At 39.7% G+C, this 27,206-nt stretch overlaps 1 protein-coding gene across 1 annotated transcript in view; it reads left to right on the top strand.

Moving 5' to 3' along the window:
* CYB5B (cytochrome b5 type B) overlaps nucleotides 1–13,389 on the top strand; it is a 32,562-nt gene extending 19,173 nt beyond the window's left edge. Inside the window, exons 4-5 of the mRNA XM_066348256.1 lie at nucleotides 4,276–4,304; nucleotides 9,272–13,389. Of these exons, the coding sequence (XP_066204353.1) occupies nucleotides 4,276–4,304; nucleotides 9,272–9,362 (120 nt within the window). The 3' untranslated portion in view covers nucleotides 9,363–13,389. The remainder of the gene's footprint in view (nucleotides 1–4,275; nucleotides 4,305–9,271) is intronic.
* The last annotated feature ends 13,817 nt before the right edge of the window (nucleotides 13,390–27,206 follow it).

A 27,206-nucleotide genomic window follows, 5' to 3' on the forward strand; every position in this document is an offset into this window, starting at 1 on the left:
CTGGTTCAAAACCCTGGGCTTGCCTGGTCAAGGCACATATGGGAGTTGATGCTTCCTGCTCCTCCCCCTGTTCTCTCTCTCTCTCTCTCTCTCTCTCTCCCCCCCCCCTCTAATAAAAGTGAATTAAAAAATCTAAAATAAAAAGTAGATAAATAAAAAATAATTTAAAAAAAATTATAAAGTGACAGACAGCTCATGTTCAAGTCCATTGTGTTATGGGGGGGAAATCCTCTCCAGTAGTGTCTGAAGCCAGAAGTTTCCAAGTTGTTTTTTATAAGTATAGTACTGGCCACATAGATACCAATGTGTTCTAAATAAAAAGCTGTAAAAACTACCAGACTACTCACATACTCATTAAATTTGCTGAAGGTGTCCTGTGGCTTAAAATTCACTTGTAATTATAAATACTTAGGATCCTCTTGGAATAGCAAATACCCAAATGAGGAATTAAAACATAAGTTCCTTATATACCTTATATTTATTTCTTTTTTATTTAAATCCTTGAAAGTCTAAATATAAACTATTTAAGCTGAAGGTATACTTATAATGCTTCTTCTGTATATTTTAATACATTACAATCATCTGGCACATTGCTTCCTGTGTTTTATGTCCTGGTGACAGAGCACACCATTTATTAAGTGTGTGTTCTCCCGTGTTTTTTCATGAACAGGGTTCCATAGTGAAACCACCCCCACTGACCCCCAAGTCCCATCATATATCCATATTTGTCAATTATGACATTTCTTTATTGTTTAACAATACCAAAGACGGTCAGAACTTAATGGCACAATGCCTCTTGAAGAGTATCTGTAAGTACACACCTTTACATACCTGGTGTGAGGTAGAAGAATCAATATGTAGCAGTGCCCCTTTTGGCTTCCTAGACATGGGGAATGGTGTCTTTCCTGCCAGCCTGTGGAAGGCTGCTTGTGTAGGTGTTGCTAAAAGGCCCTTGGGTCAGAAAATTGCGTTGGAGTCATTGAATATGGCTTTAGAATTCAAGACCATCTAGTCTGAGCCTTTTATTTTACAAGTGAGGAGACTGATTTAGCATTGATCTTGAAGATCTTAGACATAATTTTAGTTATAAGCAGCTTTATAAAAAGGTTGTTCAGCTATTATGAAACATTTCCTTTTATCCTGCAAAGTTCAGGTTTGGTATTTATATGTACATTAATATATTTATTATTTATTTTACAAGGGAATTAAAGCCTTAATGAACCTACAACTTTAGGAACCAATATAATCAAACAGTTCATTTCTGTTAAATTTTAACTAAAATTAAAGTAGATTTAAAGCAATTTGGTTGTTTAGAAGTGTATTTAAGACTCCTTGGAGAATAAGAAGCATGCATATTAATTACTTGGTACGACTTTTGCTAGAATTCTGGATTTGATCGGCTCTCTTGTAACTAAAATCATATATTGTTGCAAGTACTATTTTCCATGCCAGAGATCAAGAGGGGTCACTGTTCTCTTGACCAAAAATCTTTCATGTAGATGAAAATGTGGGCAAGAACATAACCAACCAGAATGCCTGAATACCCAAAGGAATAAGTTAAAGTCAATCATAAACTAGGAATTTCAGTTAAACATCCGTCAGACTCAGCACAGAGCTTTGGAGTGGAAATGAGAATTGGGGAACTGTGTATAGAGAGGACGGAAGGGTGGAGGTGAAAGAAGTTTTTGTGTTAGTAGAACCTTTTTCTTTTTAATTTTATAAATTTAAAAATAACTTATTTGGCTTCTTTTCCAAACTTGGCTGAGGTACTTGGCTACTGAGAGCAGTGTCTTAAATAACTCTTTCATTATAGTTGATTAAAAGTGGAGTCTCCGTAGTTTGACATTTACTTGGCTGACAGTATCCTGAGGAGAAGCTATGCTTCTTTCTCTTTTCTTTTCTATGATGTTAGGAAAGTTGGTCTTTTTGACACCAGGAGTGGATTGATCTTTAAACAGAAGTTGAATATTTAGTTAACACACGTGTTTTAATTTTCTATTGCTTACCGGAAACTTAAAATTTCAGCATTTAATGTTTGGGTTCTCTCTGGTCTCTTTCTTTTTCTTCTCTTTCGTTCACTACAATATCTAAGGCTCACTCTGGTTAGCACACATCCAGGGCTTTTGGTTAAAAAAAGAGGCTAAAAGCTTCAGAATCTAGAGAATACATTTGTTTGAACTATATATATATAGCTTTTAATGTGATACAGATTAAACATTATAATACATATATTACTCCTAGTGCTGTCATGTAAACCTTTCTAATTATCCCATTTTAAAAATATACTAACTACGTTTTAATTTTAGTAATCATTGGTATATATGTGGCTAGCTAATGCATAAAAGACCGTGGACATTTTTGTGATGGAATTTAATGATTCTTGGCTATTATAGTGAGATATTTTAAAAGGCAACATTATAAGTTGACTTGATGCACACACCATCATCACTACCACCTTCCAAATCTGTAAAACATTTGTTACATTTCTCAAAGATTGACCTTTGACATGTTTTAATTAGCCCAATTGTACTATCTGTCCCAGATAACAGTAATCATCAAGGTCTCAATGAAGTGTAGTAGTATATTAATGTAGTTTATCTAAAATTTTTTATTGTGAGTTTCACTTGCCTGTAGGCTAATTTCTTTCAGGTTTGGGGCATGTGTTCATTTGCATGACAGTGTTTTGGATATATGAAATTGGAATTCATTTCATGGTCTGCTCTAAAGTACCTAGGCCAGTATGTAGGGTTTTTGAAAATTCCAGGAGAATACTGTGAATGGTGGTTAAACAGAGTTCATATTCTGTGTTCACACCCTGGAGTATTTCTACATATTGGCAAAGATGATATTTTGGGCAGCAGTAACCTATACTAGTGGGTTATTGCCCTCTGGCAGTAAATTAGCAGGTCTTATGTACTCTGCAGTTCATTAATAGAATCAATAACTTCATTTGATATTTAAATTAAAAACTTAGTAACAGCTTAATTTAGATATAAGTCAGATCCCATTCAATTCACCTATTTATGCCAAAGTTTTGTTTTTAAGGCTTTTAGCATATCCACAGAACTGTGCAACCATAATTACAGTCAATTGTGGAACATTTTCATCATCCCAAAAAGAAACCCTCAACCATTAGCAGTCATTTTCAGTTTTCCTCCCAGTCTTCTTCCCCTGAGCCCCAGGAAACCAGTGATCTGCTTACTGCCTCTAAATTTCTTTATTTTGAACATTTCATACAAATGGACTTATATGTGGTATTTTGTATCTGGCTTCTTTCATTCAACGTAATGTTCTTGAAGTTCATCCATGTTATAGTACATACTAATACTTCCTATCTTTTTATTGCCAAAATTTTATTTTTAAGTTTATTTTGGCATTTTCTTTCCCTTAACTCCATTCTTCCCCCTTTCATTGTGAAATAAGCCCTAAGTTCTCTAATCATAATTATTATGATTTCATAAAGTAAGCCAGTTCCTTTCTGTAAGCCACAAAAAAAATCATCTCCATGCTCTAGTCCAGGGGTAGTCAACCTTTTTATACCTACCGCCCACTTTTGTATCTCTGTTAGTAGTAAAATTTTCTAACCGCCCACCGGTTCCACAGTAATGGTGATTTATAAAGTGGGGAAGTAACTTTACTTTATAAAATTTATAAAGCAGAGTTACAGCAAGTTAAAGCATATAATAATAATTACTTACCAAGTACTTTATGTCGGATTTTTGCTAAGTTTGACAGAATAAATCTTTATAAAACAACTTACTGTAGTTAAATCTATCTTTTTATTTATACTTTGGTTGCTCCGCTATTGCCCACCATGAAAGCTGGAATGCCCACTAGTGGGCGGTAGGGCCCAGGTTGACTGCCACTGCTCTAGAGTGTTTCACAGTTAATGTATATGTTGCAAGACAAGATTTTATTTTTAAAATATGTTTTTAGAAAATGTGGTCTTAGCTACTGCCAGTGGCAAGCCCTGTTGAACGTGGTCTATCATTGTGATACCAAGTCTATTTTAATATGTTTGTGTCAGTAGCATTTTATCATACCTAAAAAATGTTTACACCATTTCTTTATGCTTTCATTAATGGCTTTTCACTAGGGAATTATCAGAAATAGAATTCCTGTTTCTCCCCTTGCATATAGATTTGCAGACATCAAATTGCATGAAAGATGAAGTTCTGTTATTAGCTACAGAGCTTATATAGATATTCAAGAAGATAATGTATTTTGTGTTAATCTTCATTCTTTTTGTCATTTTTGAATATGCGTCTTCTTCAGGACCCTTCAAAAGATGGCACGTGCAAAAGGTCAGTATCCCCTTAATGCACTTCTTTATGCTCAACATAATGTCTGACAAGAGATTCTTCCATAAATCTACATATGTGACATAATTAAGAGTACAATTTGACAGCAGATTTTTTTTGGGGGGGTATTGCAAATTCAGAAGTTCCTTGGCATTAGCAAAATTAATATTTACAGCTCTAATCATTTTGAGTAATCTCAAAAGTTCATACCTTAAGTGTTTTTTTTTCTTGTTTTTTTTTTACAAAGACAGAGAGAGAGATTCAGAGAGAGGGATAGACAGAGACAGATAGACAGGAACAGAAATATGAGAAGCATCAATCATTATTAGTTTTTCATTGCGTGTTGCAACACCTTAGTTGTTCATTGATTGCTTTCTCATATGTCCCTTCACCGTGGGCCTTCAACAGACCGAGTAACCCCTTGCTTGAGCCAGCGACCTTGGGCTCAAACTGGTGAGATTTTGCTCAAACCAGATAAACCTGCGCTCAAGCTGGCGGCCTCGGATTCTCGAACCTGGGTCTTCCGCATCCCAGTCCGACGCTCTATCCACTACACCACCACCTGGTCAGGCCTTAAGTGTTTTTTTTTTAAGTGAAATTGGAATCACGCTCAGTAAGAGGCTGGTATGCATGGACACAGGTAACTCCTATTGAGTCAAGCCCAGTTTCTGCAACTTCCTCTTAAAATTTGATGTCATTTAATCCTTACACTCACTCTGAATGGTAGGTACTATTACTACATTTTATAGAAGAAAAAAATTATGTATTGATGTCATTCAGGAATTTGGCTTTTCTGAAAAGGTTACTTACAAAAATATTTCTTGAATAATATCAGTAACACAGCTCTGAAAGGTATAAATTTACCTTTTCTTGTGTGCTTCTACTTAAGATGACTGTGGAATTCTTTGCTTATAAAGAATATTTAGCCTGACCTGTGGTGGCACAGTGGATAAAGCTTCAACCTGGAAATGCTGAGGTCGCCGGTTCGAAACCCTGGGCTTGCCTGGTCAAGGCACATATGGGAGTTGATGCTTCCAGCTCCTCCCCTCTGTCTCTCTCTCCTCTCTCTCCCTCTCTCTCTCTCTCTCTCTCCTCTCTAAAAAAAAAATGAATAAAAAAAAATTTTTTAAAAGACTAAGCTTTAAAAAAAAAAAAAAAAGAATATTTATAGAGATTATATAGAGCTACCTGTTTTATCTTTCTGAGGTCCCACTTAAAGCATTTCAGAGACAGAGAGAAAAATGTATCTTTTTCCCCATTAAAGTATCATGTCTTTTTTATGAGGTGATAGAGTATTAGAAAAGTGCAAACTTAAAAAAAAAAAAAAAAAAGAAAAGTGCAAACTTGATGGAAACAGTGAATTCAGCTTCCTTAACATTAAGGACATGTGCTTAATAAAGAATTTGAAAATACAGCCTGACCTGTGGTGGTGTAGTGGGTGGAGTGTTGACCTGGAATGCTCAGGTTGCAGGTTCAGAGCCCCAGGCTTGTGTGGTCAAGGCACATATGGGAGATGATGCCTTCTGCTCCTCTCCCCTTCTTTCTCTTTCTCTCTCTCTCTCTCTCTCTCCCCTCTCTAAAATGAATAAAAAATTAAAGAAATTAAAAAAAAAGAATTTGAAAATATAAGCCATAAACTTGCAATAGAGTTAGGCTACAGAATATATAAAGAATTTCTACAAATCAATTAAAAAATAACTTAGTAGAATATGAAAAAAAGACTGAAGCACCTTACAGAAGAGGAAACACAAATATAAGCATATAAAAAAAGATTTACTTTTATTTGTCATCAAAGAGGTACAAAATAAGATCATTGGGTATATTTCACACTTACCATATTGGCAAAATATTTTAAATTTTACAAATCAGAGGAGGAGGAGTTTAGGAAGTAGATCACCAAGAATCTTAGGTCCTCTTAGGGGAATATAGGTGGGGACAGTCACTTTGGAAAACAGTTTGGCATTATCTATTAAGTTTGACAATATGAATAACTTTTTTTTTCTTTTTCCAAGTGAGAGGAAGGGAGATAGAGAGACAGACTCCCACATGCACCCTGACTGGGATCCACCCGGCAACCTCCATCTGGGGTCAATGCTCACAACCGAGCTATTTTTAACGCCTAAGATGCAACCATCCTCAGCACCTAGGGCAGTGCGCTTGAACCAATTGAGCCATAGCTGTGGGGGGAAAATAGAGGGAGAAAGGGAAGGGGGGAATAGCAGATGATGTCTTCTCCTGTATGCCCGAACTGAGAATTGAACCTGAGACTTCTGCATACTGGATGGATGCTCTACCACTGAGCCACTGGCCAGGGCCTATGAATAACTTTTGACCAAGCAAGAGAAGTGTGTGCACAGTATGCCAGGAAACACGTACTTGAATGTTCATAGCATCATTATTCAAGATCTTAAAATATGGGAAATAACCCAGATAATCACTCATTAATAAAATGAATGATTTCATTCTGGTATATTCATACAGTGGAATGCTGCAAAGCCATAAAAGTAAATGAATCACAACTACGTGCAATAATCTGAATGAATCTCCAAGAAGATAATTCTGTCTTATGGCCAGGGTATTATTGTTGAACCTAAATCTCCTTTGGTGCAGGCCCTGGCCGGTTGGCTCAGTGGTAGAGCGTCGGCCTGGCGTGCAGGAGTCCTGGGTTCGATTCCCGGCCAGGGCACACAGGAGAAGCGCCCATCTGCTTCTCCACCCCTCCCCCTCTCCTTCCTCTCTGTCTCCCTCTTCCCCTCCCGCAGCCAAGGCTCCATTGGAGCAAAGGTGGCCCGGGCGCTGAGGATGGCTCTGTGGCCTCTGCCTCAGGCGCTAGAATGGCTCTGGATGCAACAGAGCAACGCCTCAGAGGGGCAGAGCATCGCCCCCTGGTGGGCGTGCTGGGTGGATCCCGGTCGGGTGCATGCGGGAGTCTGTCTGACTGCCTCCTCGTTTCTAGCTTTGGAAAAATGCAAAAAAAAAGGAAAAAAAAATCTCCTTTGGTACAGAAAAAATGCATTTTCTCTGGTTTGAGTCTCAGTGGCAGTTAAGTATTACAAAGGATTATGTGAGTATTCGTGGTGAACCATCCTTAGTCTTTTGTATTGAAGAATTTCTCTTTGTTTTCTCAAGAATCCTGCTTTTAAACTCTTTGTGTCTCGTGGTTACCCTCCAAGATAACTGAACTCATGACTTTTATAGGGAGATTACTTCAGGTTCCCATGTGTCATATTGCTATTGTGCATGCCAACTTGCTTTTATTTTTTTTTAAACAAAGCTACCTGGATGATACTAAACTTGTCCAGAGCAGCATTTGCCATATTTACATGTAGAAACTTCTAGGCATGTTTAGGCAAAGAAAATCATTTTTATTATTGAACCTAAGTGTTTCTTTTGGCATCAAACCCTTTTAATACCAAAGCAGCCTATTTCTGAAGTAGAGGGGCAGCCAGAGTCATTGGGATCAGGGAATTACACCTTCAGACTGGCAGAGCCAATAAGCTCTTCTAGAGAAGAAGAATTATTTTAAGGAGGATGATGACTCCTGAAACTCCTGAGGAAATCTCTTATAGGACTTTTTAAGCCAACTGCCCTTTATCTAAGTTCATTAGAACTATCAACACGTTCCATGTATGTGTCTGTCCATCCTTATTAGTGTCCAAACTTAACTAGAGATTAAGAGGATAGGTTTGGAATCAGACTGCTTAGACTGACTTCGCTTTGTGATTCAAAGCTTGTGTTTTCTATATGAAAAATGAGAATAATAGTAGAACCTATTTCATAGGGTTGTTGTAAGGATTAAATTTTTTTTTTTTTGTATTTTTCTGAAGCTGGAAATGGGGAGGCAGTCAGACAGACTCCCGCATGCGCCCGACCGGGATCCACCCGGCACGCCCACCAGGGGGCGATGCTCTGCCCATCCCGGGCGTTGCTCTGTCGTGACCAGAGCCACTCTAGCGCCTGGGGCAGAGGCCAAGGAGCCATCCCCAGCGCCAGGACCATCTTTTGCTCTAATGGAGCCTCGGCTGCGGGAGGGGAAGAGAGAGACAGAGAGAAAGGAGAGGGGGAGGGGTGGAGAAGCAGATGGGTGCCTCTCCTGTGTGCCCTGGCCGGGAATCGAACCCGGGACTTCCACACGCCAGGCCGACACCGAGCCAACCGGCCAGGGGAGGATTAAATTTAAAAAATACGCCTGACCAGGCAGTGGCGCAGTGGATAGAGCGTCGGACTGGGATGCAGAGGACCCAGGTTCGAGACCCCGAGGTCGCCAGCTTGAGTGCGGCCTCATCTGGTTTGAGCAAAAGCTCACTAGCTTGGACCCAAGGTCACTGGCTCGAGCAAGGGGTTACTCAGTCTGCTGAAGGCCCGTGGTCAAGGCACATATGAGAAAGCAATCAATGAACAACTAAGGTCTCACAATGAAAAACTGATGATTGATGCTTCTCATCTCTCTCCGTTCCTGTCTGTCTGTCCCTGTCTATCCCTCTCTCTGACTCTCTCTCTGTCCCTGTAAAAAAAAAAAAAAAATGAGGCAGTTATTGCCAATAGTTAGATTTAATGCTTCTAAATTTATAATTATATATAAAATGGTGGAGTTTTTCTGTTTAAAAATGTTAGTTGTAGAATATGTGAAAACAAAGCACAAAAAAGAAAAATTTAAACTATCCATAAGCCTATAACCCAGAAAGAACCACTATATGACTTTATAAAAACACATATAAAGGTATGTATATAATCCTTTTTTGGTAGCATACTTACTATACATTGTTTTTTAATCATTTTTAAATGATCATTTAATATTGTCACTCCAAATATTTGTTTTTTCCCAAGTACTGTGATAAAAGCAGTTAAAATTCCCAAAGTCAAAACTCTTTGCTCATAAAAATATTAAAGTGTGAATGTTGATGAAAGATAGCAAACATTTGTATAAAATGTTCATTCATGACTTCATTGCTTTTCCCCCCAATTTCTAGTTGCTGGTCCTACTGGATTTTCCCCATCCTAGGCGCTGTGCTCTTAGGTTTCCTGTACCGCTACTACACCTCCGAGAGCAGATCCTCCTGAGCAGGCTTGCTGCAGTCTGGGAAGCACGTCGTTCTGGGAGAGAAAGCTAAAGACTGGTTTGGAGGCTGCAGTGGTGCCCTGTCCTCAGTCCTGCGGGTTGTATTCTTCCCCTTTGGAGCTCAGACGGTTGACCTCTGACCTGGACACCTCAGACCTGGACAGTGTCCTTTCTCAGCGCCTTATTCCCAGAGCACCTGTTCACTGTTCTGTGTCTTTGCCAATGTCTTCACTGGTTCCCACGCACACCTTTCCACTACAGAATTTTCTGTTACTTGAAATCCAGTATGTCCTAGTGGCATTGCCCTGTGGTAAAGATGCCTGCTTTCCGATACTTTGAATACACAGTAGACATTCTTAACACAGCTGCACACTCTGGTTTTCTTTTTCCCTTTTTCTTTTAAGTAAATATTATTTTTTAAATCCAGGCTTAATTTTATTATTTGTCATAAGGGGTTTAATTCATGAAGAAAGTTGTATGCCTATAACTTAAAACACAACTGCCAAATGAGCTTGTCTCTTGTGTATGTTTGTTCAGGCTAGAAGGAGCCATGTGACCATCCCCTCCCTCCCGAGCTCACATAGCAGGGAGCTCTTGCCAGCCTAGTCCGCTGTGTGGTGCTGGGCTGGACTGGGCTTCCCTTTCATTTCCTGGAATGGAGAGAAACAGGAAAGGGGAGATGAATTGGAGTGATAGGGCAAATTGATAGAAATCTTTCTTCTGAAAAATATTGAGAAAGATTGCTTACCATAGGACAGGAGTTTAGAAAAGCACCAAAGACTTCATCCTTTACTTTGATTTGGCACCAGTTTCTAGCCATCTTTTTTCCTTATTTTTTCCTTTTCCTCAACTCTTTATATTGATAAAATATAAAATTGTAATAATTATGCCTGTAGAGCTTTATTAGGGATTTTTGCTGCTTTTTTGTTTACTGATTAGCACTTTTTTTTTTTTTTTTTTAGAGAGAGAAAGGAACAGTCAGGGATAGGCAGACAAGAAGGGAGAGAGATGAGAAGCATCAGTTCTCCATTGTAGCACCTTACTTGTTCATTGATTGCTTTCTCATATGTGCCTTGATGGGGGGGGGGCTCCAGCAGAGCAAGTGACCCCTTGCTCAAACCAGTGACCTTGGTCTCAAGCCTGCTACCATGGCGTCATGTCTATGATCCCACGCTCACGCGGGTGAGCCCCTGTTCAAGCCAGCGACCTCGGGGTTTTGAATCTGGGTCTTTAGCATCCCAAGCCAATGCTCTATCCCAGGGGTCGCCAAACGTTGTACACAGGGGGCCAGTTCACTGTCCCTCAGACTGTTGGAGGGCCGCCACATACAGTGCTCCTCTCAATGACCACCAGTGAAAGAGGTGCCCCTTCCGGAAGTGCGCAGGTGCGGATAAATGGCCTCAGGGGGCCACATGTGGCCTGCAGGCTGTAGTTTGGGGATGCCTGCTCTATCCACTGGGCCACTGCCTGATCAAGCGATTAGCACATTTTTTTTCTCTCTGTTTTTAGTGAAAGTAAAAGGGTCCAACTTAATCAATGATAAAATATTTGGTCTTCTGTTTGCCCAGATAATAACTTCCATAGTCAGGTAGCACTTGAAAGGGGAGATGGTGACTAAAGAATGTTTTCCATTTCATCTGTTGTTTACCTCTATGGCTCTAGTTGGGGTTTTGTTGATTTCCCATTGAGAATAAAAAAAAACTCGTAGTGCTTCTTTTTTTCTCCCTCAGATGACTGTTTCATTGAAGACCAGGTCATTACTCAGAATTATGTTACTGTTTCTTCTCAGTTCAGGAATTCCTTTGGCACATTTGCCTTTCCTTTTTCCCCTGTGGAAGCACCTGAGGAGACAGTAGTACCCTGGCTGTCTTCTTCCAACTACTGCTTTGGTGATTTTTCTCCCCATTCTTTGAGGATTACCATCTGCTTCTGAGCCGTTGTCCTGTGCATCAGGGGGCCATGTGATTCAAGAAGGCCCGTGGGCACTGCTTAGTATCCTCTCCTCCCTTCTGCTTGCCAGGGACTTGACGAGACAGGAAACTGCCCCGCAAACCAGTGTCTGCCCATGCAGGCTGTTTAAGAAACAGTTCAACCCAGGTCTTGTATCCTGTGATTTAGCAGTTGGTGGGGGAATTTAGAATTTATCAGAATAATATTATTCATTTTTGCACACTTGGATATGGCACGAGTAATTTGGGGGAATTTCTGGCTGATTTTTATATGTGAGGTATACGATATGGTCAAACTTTTATCATTAGGATACGTTTTTGTATGTATTATAAAATGCCACTTTAAGACAATTTATTGAAAAAATAACCTGTAGGTACTATAATATATAGTAAAAGTGTGAAGGCAGGGAAGGGTTGCCTTGAATAAGAATTGGTATATAATTGCTATAAGTTGCATGATTACCTGGAACCCCATTGGGGTAGAAGAAAAGAACAAAGGAGTATTGAGGAGCTGGAAAGAGAACAGTCAAGCTAAAACTAAGCCGGAAGATAACTTGGATCAATCAAAAGTGTGTTGGCAGTCTCCAAAACTGAATGAAAAACATCTGGCTTATAAGAAACATTAAAGAATGATAGTGTTGGGTAAAATTGGTGTCTGATATTTTTAGGGTAAACACCAATGCAAAAGGTATGTTTTTCTATTTCATATTGGTTGTCTTTTCCTGTTTATATCTGGACTTGTTTTTACTTGGAGCCAGAGGAAAAGGTTTTCAGACTTTGTCTCTACCATCCATGAAATCCATCCAATACCCTGGGCTTCTTTTGATCTGCTAATGTGATGTCACTTTGTATTATAAAAACCACTTTTGGGTCCATTTACTATTATTATTCTGCTGCCTACATAAACAGCCAGGTGAAAGGTAGAGCTTGTGTGAGAGTTCGCAGAGAGGTTTTTCTAAACAATAAAGTAATATAGTACGTTAGCCAAGTCCATCAAAAAGGACTTTTGTTTTAAGAGGTAGACTTGAAAACTCGAAACAGTGTCAACATTGGTAGGTCATGAAAACCCCTCTGGAGCAAGTGGGGCCTGCATCTGTTGGCTGACCGTGCCCCCTGGAACTGGTCTCTGAGGTGTTTGGCTGTTTATTCCCAAGGACGATTAGCCACTGTTACACACGGACTGTGCATCATGGCTGGGGACCACAGAGGGAGATGAAGGAAAATTTGTGCCCCCAAAATAGGGATGTACCCGGTCTCCAAAATATTCTGGCCCATCTCTTTAAGAATTGGTTTGGCTTCCAAATAACTTCTACATTTCTAAAGATGAAATATTGTGCTCTTATGTGACCACTTTAGCAGAAACAAAAATCCATTAGAACCTATAATTTGAGTCTGTTGGGTTCTCAGAGCAGTTGTCATAAATGCATATATTGTGAAATAAGAGCATTGTTGAGTTTATACCGATTTAGTTCTGTTGTGGAGCACTGAAGAATGCTTTTTACAGGCCAGGTATATCATTACCATTGGTATCTCGTGCTTAAAATCTCAAGTGATAGCTATCTAGTTAAATTCCGTTTTAGGAGAATGGTAATGTTTATTGCTTCCTCAGGAGAAATGGATTCAGACATGTCCTGTCTCAACAAGAAATTGATTCTTTTTAAAACCATGTCATTTGGTTGCCAAATATCACAAAAGTAATGGGGAGTTTGGTCATTTTGGTTTGGAATTTGTGGGGTGATCTCAGAGGGACTGTCCAAGAAGCAGAGCGGTGTTTCAGTTCCTGACCCTCCATTGAGCCTCTCACCCTTGAGTTTTAGGAGCTGCTCTTTGCCTGCATCTATATTCTACATTTGCTATTTTGAAAAACATCACTACGACTGTATGACTTCCTTTCTTTTTATTTCACCCTTGACTGTGAACAAGTAACATTAACATTCCTTTTGTGTATTCAATAATGGAGTTTGTTTACCTATTTTATTTCAACATATTTTGAACAAAGATCTTTGTCTCTTTCTGCTGGAATGTGCACACAGTGCATGTTTGTTAGAGCCACACACAATAAAGATACTGTTTTCCTTTTCTTGCCCTGACTACAGTTATTTAAAAAACACACACACACACAACTCTTTTTTTGAAAGTGGAAGTGTTGGCTTTGTAATCTTCAGGTGTTTTAGAAGAAAAGGATTTGAGAAGCGTGGAAGTCACCTGAATCTGCTAATACCGTGCTTAGTGTACCCGGGTGGGGAGTTTGATTCAGGATTTTTTTTTGCTACAGCTCTTGCCTTGCCTTGAAGTGAGTTGCTCATTTCCTAATCGTGAGAGGCAAAAATCAACACTTGCTGTATGGATGGCTGTAACATGGCCACCAGGTAGACACGTTGGGAGTTCTGTTTTTGCTGAAACCATCTGCTAAAGAGAAGCCAGTGCAAGGTAATGGTATTTTGTTATCTGCAATGCCAGCCTTCAAATGATTGTTTTTCTTGGATATAGCTTAACTGTTGGGGAAAATTAAACACCGAGATTGAAGTTCTAGTGATTGTGTTAATAAAACAAGGGAAATAAACCATTTTTCTCATTACTCTTAAAACCTACTGATAGCCTTCTAACATTACTAATGAGACACGGTGCACAAGGGCTTCATTATTTATTTCACTATCACATGGATTGAGCATTACTAATAGGAAAGGATAGTCCATCCTTATTACTAGTGTTTGAGTCTAAACTGTAATCTTCTGCTATAATAACCCATATCACTGCACTCTTCCTGATCCAGAGTATTCGGCAGGTGCTTGACAAATCCTGGCTGAGAAATTCCTGAAAACCTGTAGAATATGATTCTAATTATGTAAATTTAAAGGTAAGAAATACCAGTCTACTCAATTGTCAGTAATTGTAGGTAATGTTGGTAACCTAACTTTATTTAGCTAAATAGAAGTCTATACTATGTATTTCAAGTCCCACTCAAATTAATTAAATATATATCAGCATTTTAAAAACCTTTTATGAAGCATTATGGAAAGACGAAAGTTGCTTTCAGATGAAACATGAATGCAGTTGTACTACTGTCATTTATATGACATCTGCTATGTGCCGTCCAATGTCTTTGATAATTTACAAACATTTCTGCTCCTTCCCTTATAGCAGGGGTCGGGAACCTATGGCTCACGAGCCAGATGTGGCTCTTGATGGCTGCATCTGGCTCACAGACAAATCTTTAATAAAAAAAATGTTAAAAATATAAAACATTCTCATGTATTAGAATCCATTCATTTTCTACCGCTCATGTTCATGGTTGCGGGTGGCTGGAGCCAATCACGGCTGTCTTCCGGGACAACAACAGATTTTTATTGGATAATGTTTAACGTACACGGGTAATTGTATGGCTCTCACAGAATTATATTTAAACTATGTGGCGTTCATGGCTCTCTCAGCCAAAAAGGTTCCTGACCCCTGCCTTATAGGATCTTTTTGTGGTAGATGGGGAGGGGTTATCCAAAGTGTACCACACAGCTAACAGGAGAGCTACAGTTTAAACCCAAATCTAGTAGCCCTAAAACTCAATTTCTACTATTGGTGGTTACTAAACTCAAGCTGTACCAAAATAAGTAATATGCCCGGTAGATCTACTAATGATTCCTACATAGATGTTTCTGTGTATGATTAATAAAATGGAGCCACTAATTAATTGTTTTCCTAAATAGTAAATACTGAAAAATAGTGTCTTAGAAGTCTTGGTTGTTGAGATGAATCATAGTGATTCAGTAGAAACAACATTTAAAATGACCCTTGCCTGACCAGCACTGGCACAGTGGATAAAGAGTTGACCTGGGACACTGAGGACCCAGATTCAAAAACCCCAAGGTTACCAGCTTGAATGTGGGCTCATTTGGCTTGAGTGTGGGGTTGCTAGCTTGAGCATGGGATCATAGACATGGTCTCTGGCTTGAAGCCCAAGGTCATTGGCTTGAGCAAGGGGTCACTGGCTCAGCTGGAGACACCTGGTTGAGGCATATACGAGAAGCAAAGAATGAACAACTAAAGTGCCACAACTATGCATTGATGTTTTTCATCTCCCTCACTATCTCTCTTAAAAAAATAAAATAAAATGATTCTCATATCTCTTGCAAAACAGTTTCCTGAACCAGTTAATGAGAATTTAGATTTGAACTATGTTACTACAAACAACTTTTAATAAAAGGTAGCCTATATAGGATAGAGAGTTGAGGACTCTTTTCTTTTTTTTTAAATTTTTTATTTATTCATTTTAGAGAGGAGAGGGAAAGACAGAAAGAGAGAGAGAGAGAGAGGAGAGACAGAGAGAAGGGGGGAGGAGCTGGAAGCATCAACTCCCATATGTGCCTTGACCAGGCAAGCCCAGGGTTTCGAACCAGCAACCTCAGCATTTCCAGGTCGACGCTTTATCTACTGCGCCACCACAGGTCAGGGGAGTTGAGGACTCTTGAGGACATCTTTAAGCAGCACGGATAAGTCCTTGCATAACTTCATCCATCCCATCACCCGATCTGGGATCCTGGATTAAGATTTAACCTGCAACTATATATGTATATCATTTTTAATGAGAAGTAATTGTTAATTGGTTGGCTTGACCTTAGCTTCCTCTGGACAGATCTCTCTGAATCATGTAGAAATCTGAGAAACAGAAATCTATTCTGAGCACATGGCATAAGATTTGGAAGCTTGTCATTTTCAGCTTTCAAAATTGTACTGTATCATGAAAAGATGATTCAAGTTCATTGGAGAAAGCACAACATAATGCAAATACAAATACCATTTGTTACAAGTGTGACAAATGGCATTTTTGATCCATCTGTGCCAGTCTCAAAGCAGTTTCCTATTGTTTCCTCCGATCCTACTCTTTGTGACCAACAATATTAACTTGAGAACCACATGGACCTGCAAAGTGGAGGTTGGAAGGGGGCGATGATGCAGGGGTTAAATTTTATTTTTTCTTTAAAAAAATGGTACTTTGAGGTGTCTTTTTCTAGTCTCCTCATCTAAGTTTTTTGGAACAACAGAATGATGTCCCCCATAAAAACAAATCTTCCAAATCTGCCCACTTTGATTTAATTACTTGAGAAATCTAATCAGGAGCAAATAGAGGTAGAAGTTGGGTGAAGCTAAACCATGAGCAGCACGGGAAATTGAGCTTTCCAAAAAACCAGTCTGACCCCCTGTTCTGTAGGCTTTTAAAATTTTTTTGATTTCTTTCTTACCTCCCATCCTAACCCTGCCTTGTCCCTTTTGTTTTGTGTTTTATGAGTAAATGACAAAGAGCATCTCAGCCTTCCTTCCTACCGGTTTCAAGCATTGTGGTACAAAAATGTACCCGGTAGTCTACTAGAGAACATTTGGAAGAAATAAAGCTAATTTGTTTATAATTTGAACCATTTATGTAAACTAGTGCAGTTCTGCTTGAACCTCTCTATTGACCTTCATTTAAGGCTAAATTCTACCTCTGGACCTTTCATGTGTGAGTCAATAAGTTTGCTTTTTGTGTAAACTAGTTCAAACTGGGTGTCCGAGACACATGTCCTGACTATTATGGCCTCTGCAATTTATCTGACCTTAAAATGCCTGCCTCAGTAATGTCTTTGTAAGGGTTTTTTTGCCTCTTTAATCAGAAACCTCTTTTTGATTGTGCCTAGTCTAGGTGTCTTTGGAAAGAATTATTTCTCACCTTAAAAGTGATATATACCCACTCAGGCTAATTATTTTCATAGAATAAGATAACCGAACCTTTTTAAAGGTTTAAACCCAAGGCAGATACTATATATAATCACAGACTTTGTGTGTGTCTATTTAAGGGTCTTCAATTGACTATATGCCCTCTGAAGGAAGGGTCTTCTGCATCCTTCAGGGTGTCTTATATTATGCTGGACCATAGAGAGGGCTAAGGGATTCAGGATGGTTTATCGTGCTGTGTCTGAACCATAGCCAAATAGGTTGAATAACTAGGACTCCCAGGAAGAATTCTGAGATGAATCCCAGTATTACCCACAGCACTAACAACCCCAAGCCCCATTCACTCCTGCGCACCTACAAACCGAAGCCTGTTTTCTCTGTAAATAGATTCAGTGCCAGCATTCATTGGTTTCATAAAATTTAAATAAACTTTATTTTTTAGAACAGTTTCAAATTTACAGAAAAACTGTGAAGGCAGTTGAGTTTCTATAAACTTGGCACTCAGTGTCCCCTATTCACATTTTACATTGGCATGGTGCGTTTGTAACAATGAAGCAATATCAATACATATAAAGTCCAAACATTATTCCTGTTTCCTCAGTTTTTACATGCTGGGTTTTTTTTTTTTCTGTTCCTATATCGCACGTTACATTTAGACATCATGTTTTCTAGGCTCGTCTTGACTGTGACAGTTTCTTGGACTTTTGTTTTTGATGATTTTGACAGTTTTGAGGACTATTGATCCAGGTACCTAATAGGATGCCCTCTATTGGAATTTGGTGTTTTTCTTTTTTTTTAAGATTTTATTTATTCATTTTAGTGAGGAAGAGAGAGAGAGAGAGAAGGGGGAGGAGCAGGAAGCATCAACTCCCACATGTGCCTTGACCGGGCAAGCCCAGGGTTTCGAACCGGCAACCTCAGCATTCCAGTTAGACTCTTGATCCACTGCACCACCGCAGGTCAGGCAGGTGTTTTTCTTATAATTAGACTGAGGCTATAGGCTTTTTTTTGAGGCAGGTGGGAGGTTACAGAGGTAAATTGACCTCTTTATTACATCATATCACAGGTATATACTATCAGTGTGATTTATGACTGTTGATGTTGACCTTGATCACTAGGCTGAGATAGTGTTTGTTAGGTTTCTCTACTAGAAAGTTATTCTGTAGAAGAAACTTTCTGTACGTTCCTTATTGAGAGGAAGTCACTATGGAAAGTCCACACTTAAGAAATAAGGATTTATGCTCTACCTTCTGAGGGTAGAGTTATCTATACTGATTATTTGGAATTCTGCATAGAATATTGGTTCATAGAATTGTATACTTGATTAACATTTAGACTTTTTTAAAGTTTATTGATTGGTTTTAGAAAGAGAACGGAGAGAGAGAAACATCAATTTGTTCTTCTACTTATTTATGCATTAATTGGTTTATTCTTGTATGTATCCTAACTGGGGATTTTCCCAACAACCTTGGTGTATTAAGATGACGCTCTAACCAAGTGAGCTACCCAGCCAGGGCTAGATTGGTTTTTGACTGCCCTAAAATAACAGTAGAGGGTTTCTGATTGAACATAGTAGGTTGAACGAACTTGTTTATCTCTGTTCCTTTCCAAAAGCCACACAAATTATGAGAATAAGGAATAAACAAAAATAAAAATCTGAAAGACAGCCTGACCTGTGGTGGCGCAGTGGATAAAGCATCGACCTGGAATGCTGAGGCCGCTGGTTCAAAACCCTGGGCTTGCCTGGTCCAGGCACATACAGGAAGCATCTACTACGAGTTGATGCTTTCCACCTCTCCCCCCTCTTTCTCTCTCTCCTCCCCCTTCTAAAAAACAATAAATAAGCAAAATCTGAAAGACAAAGTGAATGAGAGTACACCTCAATTGTGGAAAGAACTCAAGAAAATTTTGGAAGATGGGGAGCCATTACACATAGAGTACAAACAAATTTAGATGCCTACAGGAGGAAACGCCAACAAGAATGAGGACATGCCACAGATCCCTGAAAAACTCAAATGGAAGCACTGTTAAACTCTGAGCGTAGAGGTTATATAGTAGTAGCCTTGAAAACTGAGTTAAACTCACCTCCCCACACTCACCCCACCTCCACTGCTAACCCTGGCCTGCACAGCTGGGCAACTGCCCCTGTCCTCTGAGAAACTTCAGAGGTTTAGTCCTCAGAAAGCTGAGCCTGAGAGGATCTTGATAGGAGATCACCAGGCAAAGCTGGTGAGTATAGAGCTCAAAGTGGGGATTAAACAGAAGTTTATACTAATCACTGTTACCCTCCCACCCCACTCTATAATCCCAACATGCAAGATTATAACTCTAGGCTGGGGATAGGAAGATTCCTCTCTAGATAAACTCACTAGTCCAAGAGAAAAGATCTATGAATACATTCGGCAGTCTCCACATGGTCACCCTGCATGAAATCCTTCAACAATCTAGGCTGATGCAAAGCTCCAAAAAGGCTTTTAGTGGACTAGGACTGTCAACCATTTTTTGGAAAGCCTTAACATGAAAGCTAAGTGACTGAAACAAATAGGAAAAAGAACTCAGAGGAAGAGATAATGTAGAAGAAGAAAAAAGACCCTGATAACTTCTGAGAGATGATATATCCATGGATAGAAACATAGGATGGGAAAAGAACATTCAGAGAATAAAAATTCTAGAAAACCAACTTAAAGCTACTGATGAATGCTAAAAATTAGTGGGCAAAATCTTAAGAAGGAACAAGATATTTACATAGCATCAAAATATCTCCCCTAAAGCATTTACTAATTACAAAGAGAAAAGCATTAATTTTTTTTTTTATAATGAAGAAAGCTGGCAAACATCACGGTAGCCAAGTGATCAAGTTTAATATCACCAGTAATAACAATATTATGTATCCTTGATACATTGAGAGGGGCGCATCACTTCTTTTGTATTTCCCAAGACTTATAACCTCAATTAGGCATGAGACAATATCAGGCAGACCCAAGGTGATGGGTGTTCTTTAAAACCACTGCCCAGTATTCAAAGGTAACAGATCACAGAAGACAAGGAAAAACTGAAGAGCTGTCAGACTGGATGAAATAAAGGGGACGTGACAACTAGATGTGGGATCTTAGAACAATGTGGATTTTAGTTTTTTGTTTTTTATAGAGATGGAGAGAGAGTCAGAGAGAGGGATAGACAGGAATGGAGAGAGATGAGAAGCATCAATCATCAGTTTTTCGTTGCGACACCTTAGTTGTTCATTGATTGCTTTCTCATATGTACCTTGACCACGGGCCTTCAGCAGATCTAGTAAGCCCTTGCTCGAGCCACCAACCTTGGGTCCAAGCTGGTGAGCTTTTGCTCAACCAGATGAACCCGCACTCAAGCTGGCGACCTCGGGGTCTCGAACCTGGGTCCTTCCATATCCCAGTCCAACGCTCTATCCACTGCACCACCGCCTGGTCAGACAATGTGGATTTTAGAACAGAAAAAGGGAATTAGTGGAAAACCTGGTGATATTAAAATAACGTCTATAGTTAATAGCATTGTCACAATGTTATTTTCTTAGTTTTGACAATTGTACTGTGGTTATGGAAGATTCTAACATTAGGGGAAGTTGGGTGAAGAATACATGGGACCTCTACTATCTTTGTAAACCTAAAATTATTTCAAAGTAAAGGCTTGAAAAATGAAAGCAGAAATAAAAATGAAAGCAAGAGAAGGTATGAAAAATAAAAATGAGGAAGTCTCCCACAAGGTAGGGAAAAAAAAAAGAAAAAGGTGGGCCTGACCAGGCAGTAGCGCAGTGGATAGAGCGTCGGACTGGGATGTGGAGGACCCAGGTTCGAGACCACAAGGTCGCCAGCTTGAGCGCAGGCTCATCTGGTTTGAGCAAGGCTCACCAGCTTGAGGCCAACGTCGCTGGCTCGAGCAAGGGGTCACTCGGTCTGCTGTAGCCCCCCGGTCAAGGCACATATGAGAAATCAATCAATGAACAACTAAGGAACCACAATGAAGAATTGATATTTCTCATCTCTCCCTTCCTGTCTGTCCCTCTCTCTGACTCTCTCTGTCTCTGCCACACACAAAAAAAACACACACACCAAAAAAAACCACAAAAAAAAAATAAGAAAAAGGTGAGAAATTAGAGATTTACACTATGAGATACCCTATTTCAATTAATAGGAAATCTAGAAGTGAAAAATGGAAAAATAATGATAGAAATAATACAAGAAAACATCCCAGAACTAGTGATTATGATTTTTGAGGTTGAAAGGATCCCTGAGTGCTCAGCACAATAAGGAAAAATAACTTACACTAAAGTAAAGCCTATTGTTGTGGAATTTCAAAACAAAAGAAAGGGATATGAAGAAAATCCAAAACCATCAACCATGGCCACCCTTTGGATCACCTTGAAATTACCTTAGAACATTAAAAATTACCAATATTCGTCCCTGCCACAGAGCAATTGGAACATAATCTCTGTTTCAAGGGAATCTGATGCATGGTGAGAGTTGAGAACCACTATTCTAAAAGCTTCCAAAGAGAAAAAAAAATAGTTCACTTACAAAGAGTCAGGAAACAGATATCAAAACTTCTCAACAGCAGCACTGTAAAGAACTCGGAACAATGCCTTCAGAAGGAAAATGTCTTCAACCTAGAATTCGGGATACTTAAGAAATTTGTTTTTCATGAGAATGAAGAATTACCACCCTCAAGTCTATTTCGGAGGTTTGGCCATTTTCTAAATGAGATTTTTTTAAAAAGTGGATGCACCCATTTTCTATATTTGTTATGCATATTCCTTCCACGCTATTCTTTCTTAAACACATTCTTTATTCAAAAGTTGCCTAGTTTTCAGTTTCCTTTATGATTTGACTCGATTACCACCTATCGGATTTTATAGGTTGGAATAGTGACAGTGAAATGGAAAATGTGCCCTCTGCTGGTATGGCGGAAAAGAGCATTCCTCTTAAAAACCTACCACCTCTATCTGACCTTGATAGAACAAATTAACAGAGGCTTCTTCATAACATTGTGAGTGCTTATTTGAAGATCCTTGACTGCATTGGGTCTTGGCATTGTGAAATAGCCAGTCTCTTTCAAAAAGGCCTCACCTTTACAAAAAAAGCAGAGTGGGGTAATACTGGATTATAAATAAAAGATATATTCTCAATTGATACAAGAATGTATAGTAAAATATATACACCTCACATATCATTCTTGAGAACACTGGAATTCAAACAAGAACAAACATTCTAATAGGATATTGAATGACTGTTGGATATAAAAAATGAGACTAAAGTGATTGATGATCACAGGACATTATATTTTCACTTGAGTTAAAAAATAATGTTTTTTGAAACTTGAAGGGTTTGGGCTTATTGATATCAAGTGGGTTAGTGTTATACTTTCTCATATTAGAACCATACATATTAGACATAGTATTTTTGCTGATAGTTGCCTTGTAAATATAATAGCAATTAAAATTAGAAACAGTCATGAGAAAAACATTTTCTCAGAAATGTTAGCTTTATGATAAATATTTTTTCTGATGGATATGCTGCATTTGTTACTCTTCAGTTGAAAAAGCCCTTGTAGACATCCTTTCTTGCTGATGCTGAGCGTAGTATTAGTTATGTATCCGGTATGGATAATTATTTGAAGACCTTTCCTCCTCCTCTTCTTTTTTTTTTTTTATTCTTATTCTTTTACAAAATATTAAGTTAGTGGTACACACATGTATATATGTAAAATTGATATATAATGTAATACCTTTTTATAACCTATTTGTCCTATCATCTACAGACATACATATTTTACTATCTAACACAAAAACATCACTGTTGTATCCATCATTATTGCAGTTGTTTTTCACTGATGGGTGTACCTTACCTTGCCAGATATTCTTTGATGATAGATTCCTCCAACAGGTGTACGCCAGTGTTCTAATAATACGTGACTAGCACATTGATAAAAGGGATATAAACATGTTACATTCCCAACTACCTTAAGCAAATGAATATCAATACGTATATATGGCTCTCATTTATAGTATTTCTTTAAAATTTGGGATTTTAGGCCCTGGCCAGTTGGCTCAGCGGTAGAGCGTCGGCCTGGCATGCGGGGGACCCGGGTTCGATTCCTGGCCAGGGCACATAGGAGAAGCGCCCATTTGCTTCTCCACCGCCCCCCCTTCCTCTCTCTCTCTTCCCCTCCCGCAGCCAAGGCTCCATTGGAACAAAGATGGCCCGGGCGCTGGGGATGGCTCCTTGGCCTCTGCCCCAGGCGCTAGAGTGGCTCTGGTCGGGGCAGAGCGACGCCCCGGAGGAGCAGAGCATCGCCCCCTGGTGGGCAGAGTGTCGCCTCTGGTGGGCGTGCCGGGTGGATCCCGGTCGGGCGCATGCGGGAGTCTGTCTGTCTCTCCCCATTTCCAGCTTCTTTGGGATTTTATGTTTTGTTTTTAGAGAAGAGATAAATATATGAGAAGCATCAACTCGTAGCTGCATCATTTTAGTTGTTTGTTGGTTGCTCCTCATATGTGCCTTGACTGGGAGGCTCAAGCTGGCAACCTCGGGATTTCGAACCTGGATTCTTAGCATCCCAGGTCAATGCTCTATCTGCTGTGCCACTACTGGTCAGGCTAAAATTTGGGATTTTAATATGGAGAATATTCAAACATCTAGGGGGACTGATTGGCTGCTGGGGTTCATCTGTGTAACTGAAGGACTTGGAGGCCATCGAGGAGCTGTGACTCACACACCTTGTAGCATTTAAATGGCTTGCCTGCCATGTGTGCTGCCTGCCATCATGTGATCTGTTAAAGGGTAGGGTTTGTCCTAAGCGTATACCAAAATGTTACATCTTGTGCTTAACGTAACTGGTAACAGACACTATCCCAATAACTTTAAAAAATATGTTTATGACTCAGTGCCTAAACAGGCAATTTGGAGAGGAAGGATCATTGACGTTAAGAGGAGAGAGCGGGCAAGAGCTGCTGTGTTTATTTTGTCACGGTCCATTTATTCTTTCCTCGCAGGGAGTTACTTACTTACCTCTAACCTTGAATCTCCAACAGTATGTTCAGTCACAAATCTCCACTATTTATAACTCTGTTACCATTTGGCAATATCAAACATTTTTATAAGTGAGTTGAGCTACAGTTTATTATGTGGTTTTCTGTGGGAAGCATTGGAGTGGGCTTCTCGACATCCAGCCCACCCCTACATGGTAAGTCTGAGACAATTGGGTAATCCCATCCCCCTGAACTGATGGGTTGCACAGGTGACCCAATTCTCACCAGTGGGATGAGATTTCTGGAAGACGTTTCCTCTCCAAAGAGAGGGTCACAGAGAGAAATGCTGTCGTCACCCTGCTACCAGCGTGGCAATGAAGCAAACAAACACCAAGAAGGCTGAGTGGAGATGAAAGACCCTAGGACTTTGTTGACTCGAGCCGCTGACTCGGTGAACCCTGAAGCATGTTGTATAGCAGGACTTCCATTTTTGCAGCAATCATAAATTTTCTTATTGTTTAAGCCATCCGAATTGGGGTTTGTTTCTATTACTTGCAGCTGGAAGCATCCTCACTGATAAGCTATTCGTAAGGGAAATGACTCATGGGAAAACAATCCTCCCAGCTTCTGATTAACTCTGGCCTCCAGAGATAATTATCTGGGCCATCAGATACATAAAAAAATAGGGAGGTCATAAGATTAAAATGCTAATGGTTACATTTAGGGAGAGGGTGGGGATAGTGACTGGGAGGGGGCCTGGAGGGGCTTCTGAAATGCTTGTAATTTCTTGATCTGGGTGGTGGTTGCACAGATGTGTTTGCTTTGGAAAAAATTCATTGAGCTGTATACTTCTGATTTGTGTACTTTTCTGCATGTAAGTTGTACTTTAGTTTTTAAAAAGTTTATTTAAAAATATTATATTGTAACCAGGCTTTCAAACAAACTGTTTAGATCTTAACCGGAAGACTAGGCATATTGTGATCATTTTATTAGGCAGCCAAATTAAGCTGTAAGGATTATGTTTTCTGTTAGAAGACTCAGAAGCTCATTGTAAAGACTTGTCGCTAGCATATGGCCAACCTTCTCTAATCTCAGCCAAAATGTTTTCCCTTATGGTTTGAATGGGAGGGCCTCAAAGTCTTGCAAATGAAGGACTTCATTTTAAGAATTCAGTCACAATGAGTATTAAAAACCAGAACAAAACCTAACAGATTGGAGCCTCTCCATGTGTGGCTTTGCAAAGCAACAGTTTCAGAGATGCATTTTTACTTACCCGAGAGTCTACCTCAAGGGACCACTGGGTTTGGGAGACTATAACCGTGAACCTCATGCAGCCTGGGTTATCAAGACCTTCAGTTCATGGAGGAAGAGATATAACCTATTTAGTCTGTTGTCTGTATGTAAAGCCAGTAGCCACGGCCACAATCACAGCCACCTGGCCCATGCAGGTTCACACTTGATTCAGACAGACGGTAATGAAACAACGGAGCCAAGAACTGGTGGGCCATTATCTTAGCTTGCACCCGGCGGGCAAGAAATACACACAGTGGGAAAACACTTCCCTTTCCATTCAGGGCTCCCAAAGCCACTGACTCATCCGAGTTTCCTAGAATCAAAGGGTTCTACCTCACCAGCCTTATTAACCTCTGTTCCCCATCTCCTTCTCTCTGCACAAACTCTGCACAAACTGGCTTATCCTTCAGCACTCCGCCATCTTGGCTGCTTCTCCTCTCCTCCACGTGGCCTTTCTCTGCTCTCTTCCCATATGGACTCCTCTGCCCCATTTTATTGTGTAGAAATCAATATACAAACAAGGAAGTCTCTGATACAGAGTCACTTATCTGAGGCATAATGGGATTCCTCATAAGAGTACACCACCCCACATCATGCAACAGTCAAGGGTGTGTGGAAAAGCTTAGCCTTAAAACTAAGCCTTAGGCCAGGGGTAGTCAATCTTTTTATACCTACCGCCCCCTTTTGTATCTCTCTTAGCAGTAAAATTTTCTAACCGCCCACCGGTTCCACAGTAATGGTGATTTATAAAGTTGGGAAGTAACTTTACTTTATAAAATTTATAAAGCAGAGTTACAGCAAGTTAAAGCATATAATAATAATTACTTACCAAGTACTTTATGTCAGATTTTCGCTAAGTTTGGCAGAATAAATCTTTATAAAACAACTTACTATAGTTAAATCTATCTTTTTATTTATACTTTGGTTGCTCCGCTACCACCCACCGTGAAAGCTGGAACACCCACTAGTGGGCGGTAGGGACCAGGTTGACTACCACTGCCTTAGGCTATAAGGACCCTGCCTGCTTACAGCCTGTTCCCCCACACCCAATGCAAACTATAAGTGAGCAAACACATATATCATATTTACAAACTTATTTGACCAACATTGTGGAATAATAATATATGGGCTTTGGGGACCAAATTATTAAGAGAAAGACTTGGCTCCACTAGAGAAAACCCAGCTAAGGAAAGGTACCATAAATCATAGTTTGGAGAGTGGAATTGGACATGTGTCGGTAAGACCTTGGAAATATCAATCTTCGTGAGGGAGAGGACATGGAGAGGGATCACATCATGAAACTCAGTGGGTAATACGGTTGGTTGGTAGTCAGACCCATGGAATTAAAATTTCTTAAAGATGTAGAACCCTGTCCTGTTTGAGTAGCCACATTGATTCACAGAACTGCAGGCTCCTAAGAAGAACATGGAGACATATTTACATTCCACCTAACTCTTCAAAGCGCTTTCACATGAATCATACCCTCGTTACAACCTTGTGAAGTCGGTAAGTTAGATACGATCATGAGAGACAGTGACCAAGAGAACAGGTTTTAGGGTCAGACCTAGGTTTAAATACTGGCTGTCTTACTAGTAGAGCGGTGTTGTGTCATTTTCTTAGTCCGTGTCAGGACATTTCACAATATATGGAGGCATTTTTGATTGTCACAACTGGAGAAATACCATTAGTACCTAGTGGGTAGAGCTAGGGATGCTGTTAAACATCCTACATCCTACAAGACACAGGACAACACCCCCTCCACCACCACCACAAAGAATTATTGAGCCCAAAATGTCAGTGATGCCGCTGTTGAGAATCCCTGGGCCCTATCTGACTCTCAGTCTCTTCATCTGTAAAATGGGGATATTGACATTATATAATGAGGTTATTAGAAAGAAGTAGCA

Source organism: Saccopteryx leptura, chromosome 9 (genome assembly GCF_036850995.1).
Source record: "Saccopteryx leptura isolate mSacLep1 chromosome 9, mSacLep1_pri_phased_curated, whole genome shotgun sequence".
Classification (NCBI taxonomy): domain Eukaryota; kingdom Metazoa; phylum Chordata; class Mammalia; order Chiroptera; family Emballonuridae; genus Saccopteryx; species Saccopteryx leptura.